Source organism: Prionailurus viverrinus, chromosome E2 (assembly GCF_022837055.1).
Source record: "Prionailurus viverrinus isolate Anna chromosome E2, UM_Priviv_1.0, whole genome shotgun sequence".
Lineage (NCBI taxonomy): Eukaryota > Metazoa > Chordata > Mammalia > Carnivora > Felidae > Prionailurus > Prionailurus viverrinus.
This window is the reverse complement of record NC_062575.1, coordinates 3,799,940-3,822,043: the sequence shown is the minus strand read 5'-3', so window position 1 is coordinate 3,822,043 and position 22,104 is coordinate 3,799,940. Positions and strand designations below refer to the sequence as shown.

The following is a 22,104-nucleotide window of genomic DNA, read 5'->3' as shown; positions in this document are numbered from 1 at the left end:
CTCTCAGGGCTGAAATCAAGATGTCGATATGGCGATCTTCTTCCAAGCTCTTTCAAGGTATTGGCTGAATTCAGTTTCTTGTGGCCATAGGACTGAGGTTCCTGGCTCTGACTAGCTGTCAGCTGGGGCCTGGTCTGCTCCTAGAAGCTGTCTGCCTCCTCATGCTTTCCATGAAGCTCCCCTCTGGCGGCAGTGAGTTGAATCCCTCTTAGGCTTCAAATCTCTTGGATTCCCCATTCTCTTCATCTCTCTCCTGCCTCTGGCCACAGAAAGTTCTCTGCTTCTAAGGGCTCATGTGATTAGATGGGCCTACCTGGGTAACACAGGTGTATCAGTCAGGGTTCTCCAGGGAACCAGGACATAACCTACGTGTATGTACATACACACACGTACTAAGATATACAGGGATACGTGAGATGGAGATTGGATTGGAGAAGGTCATCAAAACCTTACTAGTCAAAGTTTACTTCTCTCTCTACAAATAGGATGTGTTCATGTATTGTTGTGTAACTAAAAATTACATTGAAAACAAAATAGTAGCAAATGTATCCAAACCAAACAAAGAAGATATATAATTAAGATACCTACATAGTTAAGATATATATAAAATATTAATTTCTACTGATTACTAGGGAATACGGTTAACAAATCATATATATATGATTAGTTGCTATATATATATATATATTAGTTGCATATATATATGATTAGTTGCAATATATATATGATTAGTTTCAATATATATATATATTAGTTGCATATATATATGATTAGTTACAATATATATATGATTATTTACTATATATATATATATATATATATACACCATATATATATGATTTGTTGCAAGGAATTGGGTTTTGTGCTTGTAGGGCTGGCAGGACACAAATCCACAGGACTGACTGGAAGCTCTGTCGGTCAGGAGAAGATGGAGCAGAATTCCTTTTCCCTCAGAGAAACCTTTATTTTGCTCAACTGATTGGAAGAGACCCCTCCCCCCGCCATGTTCTCTCCTTTACTTAGAGTAAAGTGACTGTAGACATTTAACCACATCTACAAAATGTTTCCATAGCAACACCTGGGTTAGTGCTTGACTAAATAACCAGGTGCTGTGGACTGGCCAAGTGGACACAAGATTCACCATCACACCAGGATAATCTATTTTAAGGTCTGTAAGTTACTTTAATCGTATCTGCAAAGTCCCTTTGCTCTGTGATCAACATATTCGTGAGTTTCGGGCATTCATGCCTGGACATCTTGAGAAGTGCATTTTGTCTACCTCAACAACCCTCAGAAAGCAGGTCCTGGGGGATGATGAGGCCATCATCAAGGTGGAGAAAAGGGGGTGGGAGTGAGACAGGCTGGGGGTTGTACCCAGGAAAGCAGGAAGCAAGGTGAGTTTATGGGCCACTGACCTGCACACTCGCTTGGGGCCCTGTGCTCAGAAGTGCTGTGCACTTGGTTTAATAATCTCCTGTGACTATCTTGAAATTATTAACAATTTTGAACAAGGGACCCCACATTTTCATTTGCAATGCACACCCCACCCCGATTGTGTAGCTGGTTCTGGGGTGAAGTGCAGGAAGAGCAGAGGCTTGGGACAAAGCATCCGAGAAGTGTGACATTGGAGGGCTAGCAAGAAGGAAAGAAACTTGCTTGGACAAGGTCCTGGCAGCAGCCAGAGGAAGAGGGGGAGAGAGATGGGATCCAGAAGCTCAGGGAAGTCAGACAGTCTCTCACCGCAGTCTCAAAAGCAGGCCAACGTGATAAGAAGATTCACTGGATTCAGTAACAACCCAGAGACCTGATAATGGCCTGGGTGAGCAGCTGGGGGGCTGGCAATGGAAGCCAGATTGCCCTGGGTGGGGGAGGAGGCAGAGAGGAGGTGCAGACCCCAGGAGTCTGGCAGTGACAGGAACGGAGGAGAGATAAGAGTCAGATAGGGGTCAGAAAAAGAGTATTGTTTCTTTGGTTGCTTTGGATACATTTGCTACTATTTTGTTTTGTTGTTAATGTAGTTTTTAGTTACATGAACAATACATGAACACATCCTGTTTGTAAAGATCGAGAAATAGACCTCAACTAATAAGGTTTCGATGGCATTCTCCAATCCAGTCTCCATCTTGTGTATCCCCTGAAATTAATTTGGGGTGTACACTTCCCAAATGGTCTGGGTTCTTGCAAACACATAGACCAGCATTTTCCACCTTCGTCCTATGCCATTTGGAGCCAGATCATTCTTTGTCACGGGTGGGCTGTCCTGTGCATGTGGGATGTGCAGCCCCATCCTCTGGCCCCCACCCACTAGATACCAGTAACACCCCTGCCTCCCCTCAAATGTCCCCTGTAGGGGGGATATTGTCTCTTGTTGAGTACTGCTGATCGAGATGGTGCTCAAAGAAAACACTGAAAAGAATTTTTTTGACGTTTATTTATTTTTGAGAGACAGAGGATGAGCAGGGGAGGGGGAGAGAGAGAGAGACAGACAGACAGACAGAATATGAAGCAGGCTCCAGGTTCTGAGCTGTCAGTACAGAGCCTGACGTGGGGCTCGAACTCATGAACTGCAAGATCATGACCTGAGCTGAAATCATGAGTCAGAGGCTTAACCGGCTGAACCACCAGGCGCCTCTATTTTACTTTGTTTTTAAAAGTAATCTCTATGCCCAATGTGGGGCTTGAACTCATGACCTGGAGATTAAGCATCTCATGCTTTACTGACTGAGCCAGGCAAGTGCCCCTACATACATATTTCAAAAGGAGGCTTGAGCTTATTTCTGCATTTTTTTTTTTTTTAATTTTTTTTTTTTCAACGTTTATTTATTTTTGGGACAGAGAGAGACAGAGCATGAACGGGGGAGGGGCAGAGAGAGAGGGAGACACAGAATCAGAAACAGGCTCCAGGCTCCGAGCCATCAGCCCAGAGCCTGACGCGGGGCTCGAACTCACGGACCGCGAGATCGTGACCTGGCTGAAGTCGGACGCTTAACCGACTGCGCCACCCAGGCGCCCCTTCTGCATTTTGAAAATGATGTACAACAACAACAACGATAATAATAATAACAGCAGCTAACATCTATCGAGTGCTTAGAATCTTCTGGAAACTGCTCTAAGCCCTCTCTGTATGTAACCTCATTTAATTCTTGCAATAGCATTGTGTGTTTGGTGGGTGGTGGAGGTTGATATTATTATCCTCATATTACAAATAAGGAAACTGAGGCACACAACAGAAAGGTGTTTTAAAATTCATTTTTAAATTAATTTTAATTTTTAGGTAACTTAGCTAATGTAGCTGTTAAGGTGTGCAGGTGGGATTTTAATTCAGGCAGGCTGACCCTGACAGGGAAGGAGTGATGGAAAATACAAGAGAGGGTATGTTCTACGATGGAGAAGACCCCCAGGAGCAAGGAAGACAGGGATCTGTCCAACAGAACTTTCTGGAATGATGGGAATGTCCTATTATCTGCATTATACAATATGGTAGCCATGTGTGGCTGCTGAGCTCTTGAAATGTGGCTAGTGGAACTGAAGAACTGAAATTTAAAATTTACTTAATTTTACTTAATGAAAAAAAAATTTAATGTCTATTTTTGAGAGGGGGGAGGGGCAGAGAGAGAGGGAGATGCAGAATTTGAAAGCAGGCTCCAGGCTCTGAGCAGCACATGAGGAAATGGAGGCCAGGGGAGTCAGAGGCCATAAGGGTGCAGTGGCCAATGCACGAGCTATGGGGGTTTCTCCACCGGCTCAGGGATGTGAACAGGGGAGGTTGAGGTGCAGGGTAGCCCAAGGTCGGGTTTTGCCACCAGAAGGGATTTCCAGCACCCAAAAGGACTTTGAAACACCCCTATCTAGGTTCAGAGGGAGAGGAGAGAGGCCCAGAGAGGAGAGACAGAGAGAGAATGAGAGAGAGACAGAGACAGAGACAGAAAGACAGAAACACACATAAAGAGAAAGAGAGAAATCTATATCAGAGAGAAGAGGCCCCACAAAGATGGAGACAGAAAGGGAGGCAGAAGAGACGGGGTGAGGACCATGCCAGCAGAGGGAGCCCCAGGAGAAACCATGGCACCAGGAGTGGTCTGCAACCAGTCTGCCTGCTTCCCAGGACAGCCTTGTTCTGTCTCTGGAGTGCCCTGTCATGAGTCTCAGCTCCTTCCTCCTTCCCACTGAGCCATCTCCCAGTGCCTGTATCTCCCATGCAGCTAAGACCATGTACAATTCCTTACTCCTCTGCCCCACCCAGGGAAAGGTCCTGGGATTCCACTGCAGGAGCAACTCTTCTGGTACCAGTGGAACATCTGAGGCAGGAGGGAAGGGCCAAACTCCTGGCCAAGTACTCTGAGCCTCTGGAGTGGTAGAGGGGATTCCTCAGATCCTTCCTGCCTTGCTGAGCAGGTGGGATTGTGGTAAAAGCCCATTCACTGGCATCATACAGGCTTGGCTTCGGGCCCCATTTCCACCAACTCTTGCCCATGTGACCCCAGGCTGGTCACTTTCAGCTCTTGGCCTCAGTGTCTTTACCTGTATCAGTTGTCAGCGGTTCTAACAGTAATCTATCAAAGAGCATCCGTCATTCCTGAACACAGGCAGTTTATCAGGCTGTGTCTTGGCACATAATGACTAGGGTGATGATGATGATGATGATGATGATGCTGATGATAACAACTCTCATTCCTGCATGAGAGCTAACTCTATGTCAGGCACCTTACTCCACACACCACATATAAAACTGTTTAGTTTCTTACCAAAACCCTGTGAAATAGATCCTAGCATTATCCTCATTGTATACATGACAACACAGAGGCATGGGGGTGACCCTCCCTAAGTCATGTAGTTAATGAGACAGACCTACGGTCAAATCCCAGGCTACCCGGCTCCAGATCTTTCCCACTTAGCTGAACTTCTTGTCTCCTGTGAAAGGCAGAGTATAACAATCTCTGACCATCAATCAACCTTCTGAACATTCCTGCGAAGCAGGCACCCATCTTACAGAAAAGCAGAGGGAGCCTCAGAGAGGTGAAATGATATTCCCAAGGACACAGCTAGCAAGAGGCAGCTCTATGTTTTGAAACCAGTTTGCCGTACCCCCAAGTCTGTTAACCAGTTTGCCGTACCCCCAAGTCTGTTATCCTTTGGCCATGCTCAAAAGTCGGTACCCTGAACTTGGTCTGGTAAGGGATCTTCTGCGGTAATGAGCTTAAGGTAACATTAATGCTGAGTGTGGGGCTAACATTCTGAGCTTCTGAATTCTGTCTCTGTTCAGGATGCACGGATTGCCAAGGGGGTCTGAGTTAATGTCAAATACTGACATCCCCCTGTATTTTTGCAACTTACTCTTAAGTTCTGACTGAATATTTTTATTTGACTCCTTCGTGGAGACTATATAGGAGGACCAAAGATAAGGGCTCAGTAAGCCAAGCTTGCCAACCGAGGTATCAGAATATGGCAAATTTGTGCACCGCCCCCCCATAGATTCTGGCCATGGTGCTGAAACGTACCGAATAGGGAAGTCCCGATCAGCACCATGGACAGCAAAGACAGAACCCACCCACGGGAGGTTGGGTCCTGATGGGTGAAATAGGGAGGGTGCTTATACACAGGTCCAGGGTGCTGGGGACACCCAAAGAAGGAGACAGAATTTTGCAGGAGAGAGGAAAGCTCAACATGTAGATGCGGATCACATTGACCACAGAATGCTGTCGTCTGGGGAACATAATTTCTAGTCTACACTGGGGCAGGCAGAGAGACAGCAATAAAGAAAGTACTCTGGACTTTGGTCGCAATGTTGTCTTTTCTGGATACGTGTACAATCTGAGTACACGCACCCATAAAGTGTCAAGGCTGTTCTTCCTGCTTTACAAACATTAATTACATCATAGCTGTTTCTTCCTGTTGCAAGAAAGTTCATATAGTATAGAATTGACCGTTAACCATTTAAAAGTGTACAATTCGGTGGCATTTGGTACATTCACAATCTTGTGCAGCTGTCACCTCTAATTAGTTTCAGGGTGTTTTCATCATCTCAAAAGGAAGCCCTGTTCCCACTGTTATCAGTCAGAGTTTGTCCCAGAAACAGAACCAAATAAGATGTGTGTATATATATAAACAGCTTTATTATAAGGAATTGGCTTATGCCATTATGGAGGCTAGTAAGTCCACAATGTGAAGGGTGGGCTGGCGGGCTGGAGACTCAGGAAGGCTGATGTTCAGGTCCAAAGGCTGTCCACTGGCAAAATTCCTTCTTGCTCAGAGGAGATCAGTTTTTGTTCTATTAACTGATTGGATGAGACCCACTCACATTATGGAGAGCAACCTGCTTTACTCAAAGTTCATCAAATAAAATTTTTTTTAATTTTAAGTTTTTATTTAAATTTTAGTTAGATAACATATATGGTAAAATTGGTTTCAGGAGTGGAATTCAGTGACTCATCACTTCCATACAACACCCAGAGCTCATCAAAAGTACCCTCCTTAATCCCCATCACTCATCCAGCCCATCTCCCACCCACCTCCATCTATTAACCCTCAGTTTCTTCTCTACTGTTAAGAGTCTCTTATGGTCTGCTTCCCTCTCTCATTGCCCCCCTTCCCCTATGTTCATCTGTTTTGTTTCTTGAATTCCACATATGAGTGAAATCATATGGTATTTGTCTCTTTCTCACTGACATATTTTACTTAGCATAATGCTTTCTAGCTCCACCCATGTTGTTGCAAATGGCAAGATTTCATTCTTTTTGATGGCTGAGTAATATTCCATTGGGTATATACACCACATTTTCTTTATCCATTCATCATTCGATGGAAACTTACCAAATAAATGTTAAAGCATCCAAAAACACCCTCACAGAAACATCCAGAATAATGTTTTACTACACATCCGACCATGGGCCCAGCTAAGTTGACACACAAAATTAACTATCACAAAGCCCTTTGTCAACTTGCCACCCATATGCATCTCAAACTATAATTAATCTCCAGATAAACATGATGATGAGGTCATACTTCCACCCGATATGATGCAACCACCCTTCATACAGCTGGAAACACACCAATCCTTTCCTCAGAATAGGATCAAAGTCCTTGGGTGATATTCACTCTTTTCCTTGTATCTCATAGCTCATTACTATGGCGTAAAGTTGATAGTACTTAAATAAATACAATGATATAAACTAATACATTTTATGTTAGATGCTAAGAGACAGGAGAGGGAAGAAAACAGAAAACAAAGATACTTATAAAGATATAATATAATATAATAATATAATTTAAAATAAAATTAGGAGGAAATGCTAATGACAATTGCAGGCTTCATGTCTGTAACTGGTCACGTGGTCATAGCTGGTATCTATAACTACCTTTTCCACCACCCATTCCATATTTTCTTTGTCCTGGGTAAACACTTCAGCTGGTTGTGGTTCTTTGCCTGGTATGATGATTCAAATCTACCCTGCTGAAGGGACTGGGCTGTTTAGTAGTCCTGTCTGGATTAAATTGTTGTGATTTCTCATTGATCTTATTCACAGGGCAGGTGGTACTAAGAGACACCCTAAGGGATCTGCTGTGTTCCAGACATACTCTTTCTCACCTCTGTCACAACAGAGCAGCAATCCAGTCTCCCATTGGTAATCAATAAGTCCTTTCTGTGCCTGTGGATTCAGAGGCAGGAGGAGCCCAAAGTGGCCTGGAGGCATTCTTCGCTTCCAGGTCAATAGAATCATGGTTGCATCTCCTAGTGGACGCATTTGGAATAAGAGCTCTAGGCCAGCAAAGCGTAAGGTCACAGGAAGGAAAGCATAAGACAGGAAGGAACAGTTTAGCTAGTGTGTCACTAGGAATAATAGTGTCATTCCCATTTGTAGCCCTCGATTGCTGGAGTCTTGAATCCTGGCTACTGGAGAAACAGAACCATACATTAGACACTGATTCAGAGCATGTACAGCGTCCTGGAAAACAATGTCTCAGCCCTGTGATGTATTGCCATTTAGCTGATGCCGTAGCTGAATCTTCAAAGGCCTTTCCAGCATTCTATCAAGCCAGGTGCTTCAGGATGGTGGGGAACATGGTAAGACCAGTGAATTCCTTTTTTTCCTCTTTATTGCACAGCTTTTTACTATTGCTGGAGTTAATAGTCTTTTTTTTTTTTTTTTTAGTAATTTATTGTCATGTTAGCTAACATACAGTGTACACAATGTAGTCTTGGCTTTGGGAGTAGATTCCCGTGATTCATCACATACATACAACACCCACTGCTCATCCCAACAAGTGCCCTCCTCAATGCCCATCTCCCATTTTCTCCACCCCAAGCCCCCACCCTCATAAACCCTCAGTTTGTTCTCTGTACTTAAGAGTCTCTTATGGTTTCCCTCCCTCTCTGTTTTTATCTTATTTTTCCTTCCCTTCTCCTATGGTCCTCGAGCATGAGGCCATTGCCTCACCTCTTTGACTGTGAAGTGAGTTCCTTGGTCAGATGCAAGGATAGCATGATAGCAGTCAAGACATTCTGTAAGCCCACCAATGGTAGTTTCGACAGAAGCATTGTGTGCATGGAAGGTAAATTTGAATCCAGAGTAAGGGTCTACTGAAGTAAGGACAAAATACAGCCCCTTCCATGACGGGAGAGTCTCAGTGCAATCATCTTGCCACCAGGTGGCTGGCTGATCACCCTGAGGAATGATTCCCTATCAGTGTTGGTCTCTGCTGCTGGCAGATTGGGCACTCAGCAATGACCAAAACCAGGTCAGCTTTATTGAGTGTCAGTCCCTGTTCCTGAGCCCATGCACAACCCTCATTCCTGCCACTGTGGCCACTTTGTTCATGCACCCAATGACAGGGGTGGCTGGGGAAAGAGGCTGACTGGTATCCACAGAACGGGGCATCCCATCCACGTGATTATCAAAATTCTCCTCCACTGAGGTCACTCTTTTGTGAGCATTCAGATGGGACACAATTATCTTCATGGTCTTTTTTCTTTGCCCCTACTTCTTCCCTAGGCTTCTTTGTCACCAATTTCCTAATTGTGTTGCTTCCAAGTGCCCGACCATCCAGCCAAACCATTGGCCACAGCCCACGAATTGGTATATAATCCTATTTCTGGTCATTTCCCTTTCCAAGCACAGTGGACAACCACATGCACTGCTCAAAATTCTGTCCACTGGGAGGATTTCCTTCACCATGTCCTTCAGGGGTGTCCCAGGGAGGGGCTACAGTGGCGCAACATCCACTTTCAGGTGCTGCACGCATATTGTGCAAGACCATCGTTAAACATGTCCAAGCTTTCCCGTCCTCTGTAAGCTGATCATACGGAGCACCCCACGAGCATAAGTGCAGGCTGTGAGACAGATAGTGTAGCAGGAGTGGAGACCGTGTGCATCTGGGCCACTTCTTCATGTAACTTGCTCTGCCTGTGGGGCCGCTGGACCTCTCTCTCTCTTCATCTTTCTCTCAATTGATCCATCACTGCCAATAGCTATGAATAGCCTTCAGTAATCTGAACATCCCACACATGTTTTTCTGAGATCATGTCGAACCCCCATGCAGACACTGTCTCTGTATTTACAGTTGAAATGATAATCACTTCCCAGCAAGGAGGTGACCTTGCTAAGTGTCCCAAGCTTAAAAAAAATTTCTTTTAAATGTTTATTTATTTTTGAAAGAGAGAGAGAGAGACAGAGTGTGACTGGGAGAGGGGCAGAGAGAGAGACATACACAGAATCCAAATTGGGCTCCAGGCTTTCAGCTGTCAACACAGACCCCAATGGGGGGCTCAAACTTGTGAACTGTGAGATCATGACCTGAGCCGAAGTTGGATGCTTAACCAACTGAGCCACCCAGGCACCCCTCTCGTTGTGGTTTGATTTGTATTTCCCGGATGATGAGTGATGTTGAGCATTTTTTTCATATGTTGGTTGGTCATCTGGATGTCTTCTTTGGAGAAGTGTCTATTCATGTCTTTTGCCCATTTCTTCAGTGGACTATTTGTTTTTTGGGTGTTGAGTTTGGTAAGCTCTCTATAGATTTTGGATACTAACCCTTTATCTGATATGTCATTTGCAAATATCTTCTCCCATTCTGTCGGTTGCCTTTCAGTTTTGCTGATTGTTTCCTTTGCTCTGCAGAAGCTTTATTTTGACGAGGTCCCAGTAGTTCCTTTTTGGTTTTGTTTCCCTTGCCTCTGGAGACGTGTTGAGTAAGAAGTTGCTGCGGCCAAGATCAAAGGCCATTTGAGTTTATTTTTGTGTATGGTGTAAGAAAGTGGTCCAGGTTCATTCTTCTGCATGTCGCTGTCCAGTTTTCCCAGCACTACTTGCTGAAGAGACTGTCTTTTTCCATTGGATATTCTTTCCTGCTTTGTCAAAATTAGTTGGCCATATACTTGTGGGTCCATTTCTGGGCTCTCCATTCCATTCCATTGATCTATGTGTCTGTTTTTTGTGCCAGTACCATACTGTCTTTGATGATTACAGCTTTGTAATACATCTTGAAGTCCAGAATTGTGATGCCTCCAGGTTTGGTTTTCTTTTTCAACATTCCTTTGGCCATTCAGAGTCTTTTCTAGTTCCATACAAATTTTAGGATTGTTTGTTCTAGCTCTGTGAAGAATGATGGTGTTATTTTGATAGGGATTGCATTGAATATGTAGATTGCTTGGGATAGTATTGGCATTTTAACAATATTTGTTCTTCCTATCCAGGAGCATGGAATCTTTTTCCATTTTTTTGTGTCTTCTTCAATTTCTTTCATTACCTTTCTATAGTTTTCAGTGTATAGATTTTTCACTCTTTGGTTGGATTTATTCCTAGGTATTTTATGGTTTTTGGTGCAATTGTAAATGGTATCGATGCCTTGATTTCTCTTTCTGTTGCTTCATTACTGGTGTATAGGAATGCAACCAGTTTCTGTGCATTGATTTTATATCCTGCAACATTGCTGAATTCATGGATCCATTCTAGCAGGGTTTTGTGTGTGTGTGTGTGTGTGTGTGTGTGTGTGTAATCTTTTGGCTTTTCCATAAAGAGTATCATGTCATCTGCAAAGAGTGAAAGTTTGACTTCCTCCTGGCTGATTTGGATGCCTTTTATTTCTTTGTGTTGTCTGATTGCAGAGGCTAAGATTTCCAATACTATGCTGAATAACAGTGGTGAGAGCGGACATCCCTGTCTTCTTCCTGATCCCAGGGGGGAAAGCTCTCAGTTTTTCCCCATTGAGGAAGATATTAGCAGTGGGTCTTTCCTATATGGCTTTTATGATCTTGAGGTATGATCCTTCTTTCTTGAGGGTTTTTTTTATCAAGAAAGGATGCTGTATTTTGTCAAATGCTTTCTCTGCATCTATTGAGAGGATCATATGGTTCTTGTCCTTTCTTTTATTGATGTGATGAATCACATTGATTGTTTTGCGGATATTGAACCAGTCCTGCATCTGACATATAAATCCCACTTGGTTGTGGTGAGTAATTTTTTTAATGTATTGTTGGACCCAGTTGGCTAATATCTTGTTGAGGATTTTTGCATCCATGTTGCATCAGGGAAACTGGTCTATAGTTCTCCTTTTTAGTGGGGTCTCTGTCTGGTTTTGGAATCAAGGTAATTCTGGCTTCATAGAAAGACTTTGGAAGTTTTCCTTCCATTTCTATTTTTTTGAACAGCTTCTAGAGAATAGGTGTTAACTCTTCCTTAAATGTTTGGTAGAATTACCCTGGAAAGCCATCTGGCTCTGGACTCTTGTTTTTTGGGAGATTTTTGATTACTAATTCAATTTCTTTCCTGGTTATGGGTCTGTTCAAATTTTCTGTTTCTTCCTGTTTCAGTTTTGGTAGTTTATATGTTTCTAGGAATTTGTCCATTTTTTTCCAGATTGCCCATTTTATTGGCATATAATTGCTCATAATATTCTCTCATTACTGTTTTTATTTCTGCTGTGTTGGTTGTGATCTCTCCTCTTTCATTCTTGATTTTATTTATTTGGGTCCTTCCTTTTTTCTTTTTGATCAAACTAGCTAGGGATTTATCAATTTTCTTAATTCTTTCAAAGAACTAGCTTCTGGTTTCATTGATCTGTTCTACTGTTGTTGGTTTTTTTAATAGCATTGATCTCTGCTCTGATCTTTATTATTTCCTGTCTTCTGCCTGTGTTGGGCTTTATTTTCTGTTCTTTCTCCAGCTCTTTAAGGTGTAAGGTTAGGTTGTGTACCTGAGACCTTTCTTCCTTCTTTAGGAAGGCCTGGATTGCTATATATTTCACTCATGACTGCCTTTGCTGCATCTCAGAGGTTTTGGGCTGCAGTGTTATCATTTTCATTGGCGTCTATGTGCTTTTTAATTTCCTCTTTAACTTCTTGGTTATCCCATTCATTCTTTAGTAAGATGGTCATTAGTCTCCAAGTATTTGTTATCTTTCCACATTTTTTCTTGTGGTTGATTTCGAGTTTCATAGCGTTGTGGTCTGAAAATATGCATGGTATAATCTCGATCTTTTTGTACTTGTTGAGGGCTTATTTGTATGTGATCAATTTGGAGACTGTTCCATATGCACTGGAGAAGAATGTGTATTCCGTTGCTTTAGGATGAAATGTTCTCAATATATCTGTTACGTCCATCCAGTCCAGTGTGTCTTTCAAAGCCATTGTTTCCTTGTTGATTTTCTGTTTAGATGATCTGTCCATTTCTGTAAGTGGGATATTGAAGCCCCCTACCATTATGGTATTATTATCAATGAGTTTCTTTACGTTTGTGATCAATTGATTTATATATTTGGGTGCTGTCACATTTGGAGCATAAATGTTTAAAATTGGTAGATCTTCTTGGTGGACAGACCCCTGAATTATAATATAAAAAAATATAATTTTTTGTCAAATTGGTTTCCAGTGCTTACCCAACAGGTGCTCTCCTCAATGCCCATCACCCACTTTCCCCTCTCCCTCACCCCGCATCAACCCTCAGTTTTTTCTCAATATTTTTTTAATGTTTATTTTTGAGAGAGAGAGAGAGAGAGAGAGAGAGAGACCATGAGCAGGGGAGGAACAGAGAGAGAGGGAGACACAGAATCTGAAGCAGGCTCCAGGCTCTGAGCTGTTAGCACAGAGCCCTATGCGGGGCTCAAACTCACAGACCGCGAGATCATGGCCTGAGCTTAAGTTGGATGCTTAACCGACTGAGCCACCCAGGTGCCCCTGTTCCCAGTATTTAAGAGTCTCTTATGGTTTGCGTCCCTCCCTCTCTGTAACTTTTTTCCCCTACCCCCTTCCCCTTCCCCATGGTCTTCTGTTAAGTTTCTCAGGATCCACACATGAGTGAAAACATATGGTATCTGTCTTTCTCTGCCTGACTTATTTCACTTAGTATAATACCCCCCAGTTCCATCCACATTGCTGCAAATGGCCAGATTTCATTCTTTCTCATTGCAAAGTAGTATTCCACTGTATATATAAACCACATCTTCTTTATCCATTTGTCAGTTGATGGGCATTTAGGTTCTTTCCATAATTTGGCTATTGTTGAAAGTGCTGCTATAAACATTGGGGTACAGTGGAGGTTCTTCAAAACAAATTTTTTCTTGGCAACGAGAAAGAATGAAATCTGGCCATTTGCAGCAACGTGGATGGAACTGGGGGGTATTATGCTAAGTGAAATAAGTCAGGCAGAGGAAGGCAGATACCATATGTTTTCACTCATATGTGGATCCTGAGAAACTTAAAGGAAGACCATGGTGGAGGGGAAGAGGAAAAAAAAGTTACAGGGAGGGAGGGAGGCATAAGAGACTCTTAAGTACTGAGGACAAACTGAGGGTTGATGGGGGGTGAGGGAGAGGGGAAAGTGGGTGATGGGCACTGAGGAGGGCACCTATTGGGATGAGCACTGGGTGTTGTATGGAAACCAATTTGACAATAAATTATATTTAATATTAAAAAAGGAAAAGAAAAAAGGAAAATGTTTGAAAATTTAAAAAAATGAATACAATGAAAGAGAATAAAATGAAATGATGGAAGTAAAAAAATAGAATTTGAAAAATTTACAAAAGAGTAAAAAACATAGTAGAAAAAAATTAAAGAAAAATATTTTTAGTAGAAGTGGAAAATAAAAATAAATTTTTTCTCTTTCTGTATTGAAGAATAAGAAAAGAAAAAAAATTGAATAGATGGACCAGCAAACAGACTGAAATACGATTGAAATTACATCAGTTTCCCCTAGACGTTGAACTATGAAGCACTTTGTAGTCCATAAACTAAGCAGGTGGAAAGACTCGTGTTGTTCCTGAAGAGCGCAGTTGGCAGTTGGGCGGGGCTTCGTGTAACGCCTCGGTTCTCCACTAGATGGCGCTGCTTAGCTTACTGGGGTAGATGTTGCGGCGCACCTAGGCGTGTGTGCGCATGGGCGGAGGGGCAAAAATGGCGTCACCCAGGTAGCGGGTCTCTTGTATCAGAACTCTGTTCTCTCCGGCCAGCAATCGCGCGCTCATCCTCTGTGTCCGGCTTCCCTCCACTCCCTGCTTCCACACTGTCCCTGAGCAAGCTGTCAGGTTGCCAGGCAGCTCCTCCCTCCTGAATTTTATCTCAGACGCGGCTGTTTCCCGCCGGTCACTTCTGAGGGACTGCGGCTTTGTCCCCGCTCAGACCTTCTGCGGGAGGGTCTCACCTGCCGGCCGCCCCGGGAACGTTCTCCAGACTGTGCTGCTGCCAACGACCATAGACCGCAGCCCGGTGCCAGCCCGCCCCAGAAAAAGTTCATGCGGGCGTGTAGCAGCAGCATTTCGGGGATTCTGGAAAATCACAACTCACATCTGGCGCCAGGCTTCACCCCCCAACGCCTTGTTCCAGCACCAGCGAATGTGGTTGTTTTCCAGGATCCGCTGAGACCTTTGCCCTTTGGGATTCCTCCCAGAAGGGGAACCGCCTCCCGTGTGGCCCGAGGACCTCGCTCGCTCTCTGCGCCTGGGGATTCGCCCCTCCCATCAGAGCTCCACCAGGTATGCAGCTGCGGAAATTTGGACTCTGCGCTCCCCCTGTTTACAGAGTTTAATGGAATTTAAACCCTCTCCTTCTCCTTTCTCCCTTTTTTGTTCAGTCCCTTGCATGAACTTTCTTTTCTCTCCAGCCGCTTTCGGGCGTTGGGGGTGGGGGGAAGCGTCCTGTACTCTCCCCGGACTCCGTCCTCTCTCCGGAAGCACAAACAGCTCCCTGCCCTGGGTGACTTTCTCCCCCAGTTCAGCTCTCCGCGCCATGTACCTGCTGAATTCTGTGATTCAGGCTGTGCAGATTGTTGTGTTAATCCTCAGATCAGTTTTCTAGGTGTGCAGGATGGTTCAGCGTTGATCTGGCTGTATTTCAGGGTTGCACAAAAACCTTCCATGCTGTTCCGCCATCTTGCCGTCCTCCCCCCCCCCCCCACCCCAACTTCACAAGAGACACTTCAGGATAGAGAACAAACAGAGTTGATGGAGGGAAGTGGGTGGGGGATGGGCTAGGTGGGTAATGGGTACTGAGGAGGGCACTTGTGATGAGCTTTCTTCTTCCTCTTAACGTCACTTAATTCCTATAATATCAATTCATGCTTGGCATTTAGCTGTAACTTAAATAATTTTCCCTCGTCACCTTCAATCTGGAATCCATAAAACAGGTTATCTCTTTACCTTATGTTGTCCTGTTGCTTTAAAACTTTCCACCATGGGACTAATCCTGGTTCCTACATTAGACTTATTCGTGTAATTGTTTTATTAATTGGGCTTTCTCAGTGACGCTAGATCTTCCATGAGGGCAGAGAATATATCCATTTTGCTCAACATTATCTCTTCATTTGGTGGCTGTGGGTTGACATGTTTCGCTATTTCTTTTTTTTTTAATTTTTTTTTTTTTTACGTTTATTTATTTTTGAGACAGAGAGAGACAGAACATGAATGGGGGAGGGTTAGAGAGAGAGGGAGACACAGAATTGGAAACAGGCTCCAGGCTCCGAGCCATCAGCCCTGAGCCTGACGCGGGGCTCGAACTCACGGACCGCGAGATCGTGACCTGGCTGAAGTCGGACGCTTAACCGACTGCGCCACCCAGGCACCCCATGTTTCGCTATTTCTGAAATGAACAGGAGTAAGACTTACTGAATGGTGAATGGGTGAATAAATCAGTAAGAAGACGTCTTGGGCTAGTTATGGTGAGGAATCTTGAGCAATTAGAGAAGCAGTCATGTCACTGGGGGGAGAAACCTCATGGAATTTTCTAGTTCTTGAATTAGTGTTAGTGATTCTAAAAGCAGCGCCTAAGGCAAATATGTTAGTGCAGGTAGTTTCTTTGGCATCAAGGATGATGGGGCACCTGAATGGCTTAGTCAGTTAAACGTACAACTTCAGCTCAGGTCATGATCTCATGGTTCGTGGGTTCGAGCCCCATGTCAGGCCCTGTGCTGATAGGTCAGAGCCTGGAACCTGCTTCAGGTTCTGTGCTTCCCTCTCACACACACTCTCTTTCTCTCTCTCAAAAAAATAAACAAACATTTAAAAATAAGTAAATAAGAAAGAAAGAAAGAATGAGATGGGGAGAGGGGTTCCCGAATTAGGGATTCTTTCCTAAGGTTGCTACAGTAGGTCGTGTGGACCAGACTTTATCAGCATCTCCAAGAGAGAACAGAATACCATCCAGAGTTTTCCTTCCAAATGATGAGACACTTGGGAATATATTTATGGGCTCCCAGCCCCTATTGCTTCAAGGTTCTCCCCAGCTAGGGATTGGGGTTGACATTGCTTCAGAGGAAGTCCCCACACCAAATGTGAAGATTCATGAGTATCCTTGGGATGGGGTACCCATGGACATGCTTCTAAAACCTGCAGATCTAATATGAAGTCAGCAGTCAAGCAGAGGGAAATGAAATAGGGCTGCTTTAACATGTAAATTCAGGGGATTTCATGCAGTGTCTGCTCATTGGACTCCTGGACCTTCTACAAATTTCCTTTTTTTATTGATACATTTGTATCTTATTATTATTGTATAAACAGTTCGTTCATCACAGAACACTCAGGAATCACAGAAAAGTAGGAAGAAGAAATAAAAACCTGATAATCCTACAATTCAAACCGACCTGTGTTAATCCTGGTATTTGTTGCTAGTCTTTTCTCTCCATGGGAGTAATGCAAAATTGAGACGACCCATAAATACACATCCCTTTCTGTTCCCTCACTTCTTTGCTCAGTATGGTGTGTTTCTTCCCAGATGCTTAAATGTCCTTAATTCTGGTTTTAACTGGCTGGAGGTTGTCTCTATCCAGAGCTGTCTTGACCATATCTTCACTGAAAGATGAGTATTGAGGGCATTTCCACTTTTCGGGGTTCATAAACAGTCACCTCAGGCTGCACTGAGCTCACTGGTCAATTGTTCCCTTTACTTTGAATGTCTTCAGAGACCCAGTCATTTCACCAAAGACGTTGGAATTTGCTCCCATAATCCTAGAAAGCTAAACCCTCGATTTCCACAGCCTTCTGAACCCAAAGATAGAATTTATTTCATTTTTGTTTTGAGCTCTGCTTCCTCTTTCCCCTCCAACTTCTGTTTCGGTTCTGAAATGGGAAATTCCCATCATCCTTTAGGGAGAATAGAGCTGAACGGTAGCCTGGAACAGACCACAATACCACATCATTTGAGGCTATCCCCGTTGGAACCCATGTTCATCTGGCTAAGAATTTTCTGGAAGGCCAAGGTAAAGAAAGGGTCATACCCAAAGGGCCTCCTGCCTCAGCATGTTATTGGGTTCTGTCAGCTCTTAAAGAAACTTTCACAGGGCACCTGGCTGGCTCAGGTGGAGGAGCATGTGACTCTCAATCTTGAGGTCATAAGTTTGAGCCCCACGTTGGGTGTAGAGATTACTTAAAAAAAAAGAGAGAGAAAGAAAGCACGTATTCCTATCATTTCTTACTATTTTGTACTTTTGGATTCCTATTTTGCAACATCACTGTCCAGATTAGACATATATTTACGATTCTTGCATTTCCACAAATTTTTCATTGCATTCTATGAGCCCGGAAACCAGGCTGGTTGCCAACAAAAACCAAGGGGGTGGGTATTAAAACACTTAGAATGGACTCTAGCCATTTTTTCTTGTTTTTTTTTTTTTTTTTTTTTTTTTTTACTGAAATTTTTTGCATTGCAAGACCTTGCCCTCACATGAATTATGGTGGTTCTACTCTGGTGGGGATATCAGGTGGAAAACAGAGTTGGAAAGGCGGGATGAGCCAGTTCTTTGAAGAATTTGAGGAGCAGGGAGAATTTGAGTGCGTAATTCTCAGGGAATTGGACAGCAAGGATGTGGGTGAGGAGGGCAAGATATTGAGCGAGAGTGCACAGCTAGAAGTGAAGTGACCTGGAAAGCTCTAGAGACCCGATGGTGAAAGTCACCCAGCAGTAAAAAATATCAAATGTGTTAGCTGTTATGAAATTAATTTGTAGGAACCAACAGCTTTCATACACACAAATAAATCCCAACTTTACCCTAAAGACCAATGACAGCAAGATAAGAAAATTCTAAGGAATGGATGTTTTACGCCATGTGCATAACTTGAAGCACACACAAATATATACCTTTCAGACATTTCTGAATGGTACCAAAAATTGACTTGCACAAAAAGAGAGACGTGTCTTTATCACTGGATGGAATGACTGGGCGTGGTAAGGGTGTGAGTTCTCTGTAAGCGAATTTATAAATGTGACTGAGTCCCCAAAATATACCCAGGAGCTCTCCTCAAACTAAGCAAGTTGATACGAAAGTTCACACAGATAAACGAAAATGGAAGAAGAGCTAGGAAAAAAAGCAAAGTGCAGGTATGGACGTAGGAGTGGGCTGGCTCAACCAAAGTGACCACGTGATTAAAACAAGTTGCTGTCGACACAGTAATAGACAGAAAAAAGCAACGTGATATAAAGTTCAGATGTAGACTCCAGGGCATATGGAAATTTAGTATGTGATAGATACTAACGAGATGGTATATCAACTCACTGGGGCAAAGATGGGATTGGGCAGAAAGGAATGAAATTAGACCCATAGGTCTGCACGGTACACAGATTAAACTCCAGATAAAACAGAGATCTAAATGCAAACTAGGGGGCGCCTGGGTGTCTCAGTCGATGAAGCATCAGACTCTTGATTTCTGTTCCGGTCATGATTCCAGGGTCGTGTGGGCTGCACGCTGACAGCACAGAGCCTGCTTGGGATTCTCTCTCTCCCTCTCTGCCTCTCCCGTGCTCACGTACTTTCTCTCAATCTCTTTCTCTCTTTCTTTTTTTTTTTTTTTTTAAATTTTTTTTTAAATTTTTTTTTTCAACGTTTATTTATTTTTGGGACAGAGAGAGACAGAGCATGAACGGGGGAGGGGCAGAGAGAGAGGGAGACACAGAATCGGAAACAGGCTCCAGGCTCTGAGCCATCAGCCCAGAGCCCGACGCGGGGCTCGAACTCACGGACCGCGAGATCGTGACCTGGCTGAAGTCGGACGCTCAACCGACTGCGCCACCCAGGCAACCCCTCTTTCTCTCTTTTCAAAATAAATAACAAACATAAAAAAAAAACCCTAAACATAAAATAGGTGAACAAATGACCCACAAAGGCATGTGAAGTAAACATGACTTTCGAGATGTAATTCAGTTATATGCCAATTCTCAATAAAGCTGAGAAAAATAAAAAAGAAATATTAAAAAAAATAAAATATAACTCAAAATGCAGATGTAGTGCCAAGAAAATAATGGAAATACAGCTACATAAAAATAAACATATCTTAGGGCACCTGGGTGGCTCAGTCGGTTAAGCGTCTGACTTCGGCTCAGGTCATGATCTCACGGCTTGTGGGTTCAAGCCCCGCATCGGGCTGTGTGCTGACAGCTCAGAGGCCGGAGCCTGCTTCAGATTCTGTGTCTCCCTCTCTCTCTGCCCCTCCCCTGCTTGTGCTCCGTCTCTGTCTCTCTCAAAAATAAATAAACATTAAAAAAACTTTTTAATTAAAATAAACTTCTTTTCATGACACACAAAATAAGAAAAAGTCAAAACATAGGTGGAAAATCAAATATCTATAACATATATCAAAGATGCTGCATATATTTATATGTATATGCATACACATGTATATGAACATTATAGATATAGATGTCAATTATTGAAGAAAAATAGACACATGGCAAACTATGTGAATAGGAAATTAATAAAAAAGATTAAAATGACACTTACTATGATGAGCACTGGGTAATGTATAGTAGTGTTGAATCACTATATTGTATACCTGAGACTAGTATAACACTGTATGTTAACTATTATGGAATTTTTAAAAATACCAGAATAAAAATAAAAATAACTTAAAAATAAATAATAAAAACAAATATTCAGAATATTTCACAACAACAAAAGGAATAATCCAATGCCTGTGCTCTATTCTTTTCCAAATTAATTTTAATATTTTCCATGAAAATGAACACTCTTTTACAGCACAAAAATTAAAAAAAAAAGAAAATGGCACTTTAACACAAAAGTCTGTTCAGATTTACTTCTATAAAAAATGCAAATTTAAACTAAGCCGAAATGTTATTTTTTTCTATTTGGCAAAAAATAGAAACTTGCCAACTTGGTTTTACAAATCTGAGAATGAACAGAAATGCTTTCATATTGTTGGTAGGAATGCAAAATTGAACCCAGATTCTATAGGTTCATATCTTTGGGAAAAGTTCTATATCTTTGGGAAATACCAATTTCCTTAAAATAAAGGGATTGCCTTTTTGTGGAAAAAGAAATTGGACAGTTCACATTTAGGGGAAATTGTCATTATTTACCAAAACACCATAGGCAAATTACGCTTTTGCCCAGGAAATGCCCTCCAAAATATGAGAAGATATATCCCAAGGTTACTAATTGAAGCATTATTTGTACTGGTGAACTAGTGGGAAATCGAGCTAGATAAACTGAAAAGGTAAAAGACAACAGAAAATTATCTTCTTTTTTTTTTTTTTAGAGTATAGTTGACCCAGAACGTTACATTAGTGTCAGGTGCACAGGAGAGTGATTCAACTCCTCTGTATGATAGGCTGTGTTCATCACAAGTGTAGCTGCCCTCTGTCACCACATGATGCCATCACAACATCATTGACCAGATTCCCTACGTGGTACCTTTTATTCTATGACTTACTCGTTCCACAGCTGGAAGCCTGTGCCTCCCTCTCCCCTTCACCCCTTTTACCCACCCCCCACCCCCATTCCCTTCCCCTCTGGCAACCACCAGTTTGTTTTCTGTATTTATAGATCTGATTCTGCTTTTTGTCTGTTTGCTTATTCATTTCTTTTTTTTTTTTTTTTTTTTTTTTTGATTCTGCATATACGTGAAAGCATATGGCATTTGGCTTTCTCTATTTTACTTTGCACAATACACTCTAGGTCCAACCATGTTGTGGCAAATGGTAAGATTTCATCCTTTTCATGGCTAACATCCCATTGTGTGTATCTGTCTATGTACACATCACAGCTTCCTTATCCATGATTGGGTTGCTTCCATATCTTGGCCTTTGTAGATAATGCTGCAGTAAACATAGGGATGAATATGTCTTTTCAAATTAGTGTTTTTATTTTCTTTGGGCAGATACCCAGGAGCGGAATCACTGGATCATATGGTAATTGTATTTTAACTTTTTGAGGAACCTCCATACTGTTTTTCACGTGACTGCACGAGTTTGCCTTCCCACCAACAGTGCGTGAGGATTCCTTTTTCTCTGCATCGTCGCCAACGTTTGTTGTTTCTTGTGTTGTTGATTTTAGCCGTGTGAGGTGGTATCTCATTGTGGTTTGGATCTGTGTTTCCCTGATGATGAGTGACGTGGAGCATTTTCATGTGTCGGTTGGCCATCTGGATGTCGTCTTTGGAAAAGTGTCTACCCATGTCTTCTGCCCATTTTAATCAGATTATTTGTGTTTTTGGTGTTGAATTGTGTAAATTATTTTTTTTTCCCAATATATGAAATTTATTGTCAAATTGGTTTCCATACAACACCCAGTGCTCATCCCAAAAGGTGCCCTCCTCAATACCTAACCCCCCCCCCCCCTCCCACCCCCCATCAGCCCTCAGTTTGTTTATATAGCTTGGATATTAACCCTTTAT

At 42.7% G+C, this 22,104-nt stretch overlaps 1 protein-coding gene across 28 annotated transcripts in view; it reads left to right on the top strand.

Annotated features, from left to right (window-relative positions):
- LOC125152948 (leukocyte immunoglobulin-like receptor subfamily B member 3) overlaps window positions 1-22,104 on the top strand; it is a 40,200-nt gene that overhangs the window by 3,271 nt on the left and 14,825 nt on the right. For 19 of the 28 annotated variants that reach the window (XR_007147368.1, XR_007147369.1, XM_047835642.1 and 16 more), the window contains exons 1-2: window positions 14,381-14,961; window positions 21,589-21,619. Coding sequence is in view for 20 of the 28 variants with exons in the window: in XM_047835642.1 (XP_047691598.1) it covers window positions 14,722-14,961; window positions 21,589-21,619 (271 nt within the window). In the remaining 8 variants the exon portion in view is untranslated. Of the gene's footprint in view, window positions 1-7,795; window positions 8,063-14,344; window positions 14,962-17,568; window positions 17,679-21,588; window positions 21,620-22,104 lie in introns of those variants that run through there. The other 9 variants (XM_047835648.1, XM_047835653.1, XM_047835649.1 and 6 more) reach the window with 7 other exon arrangements.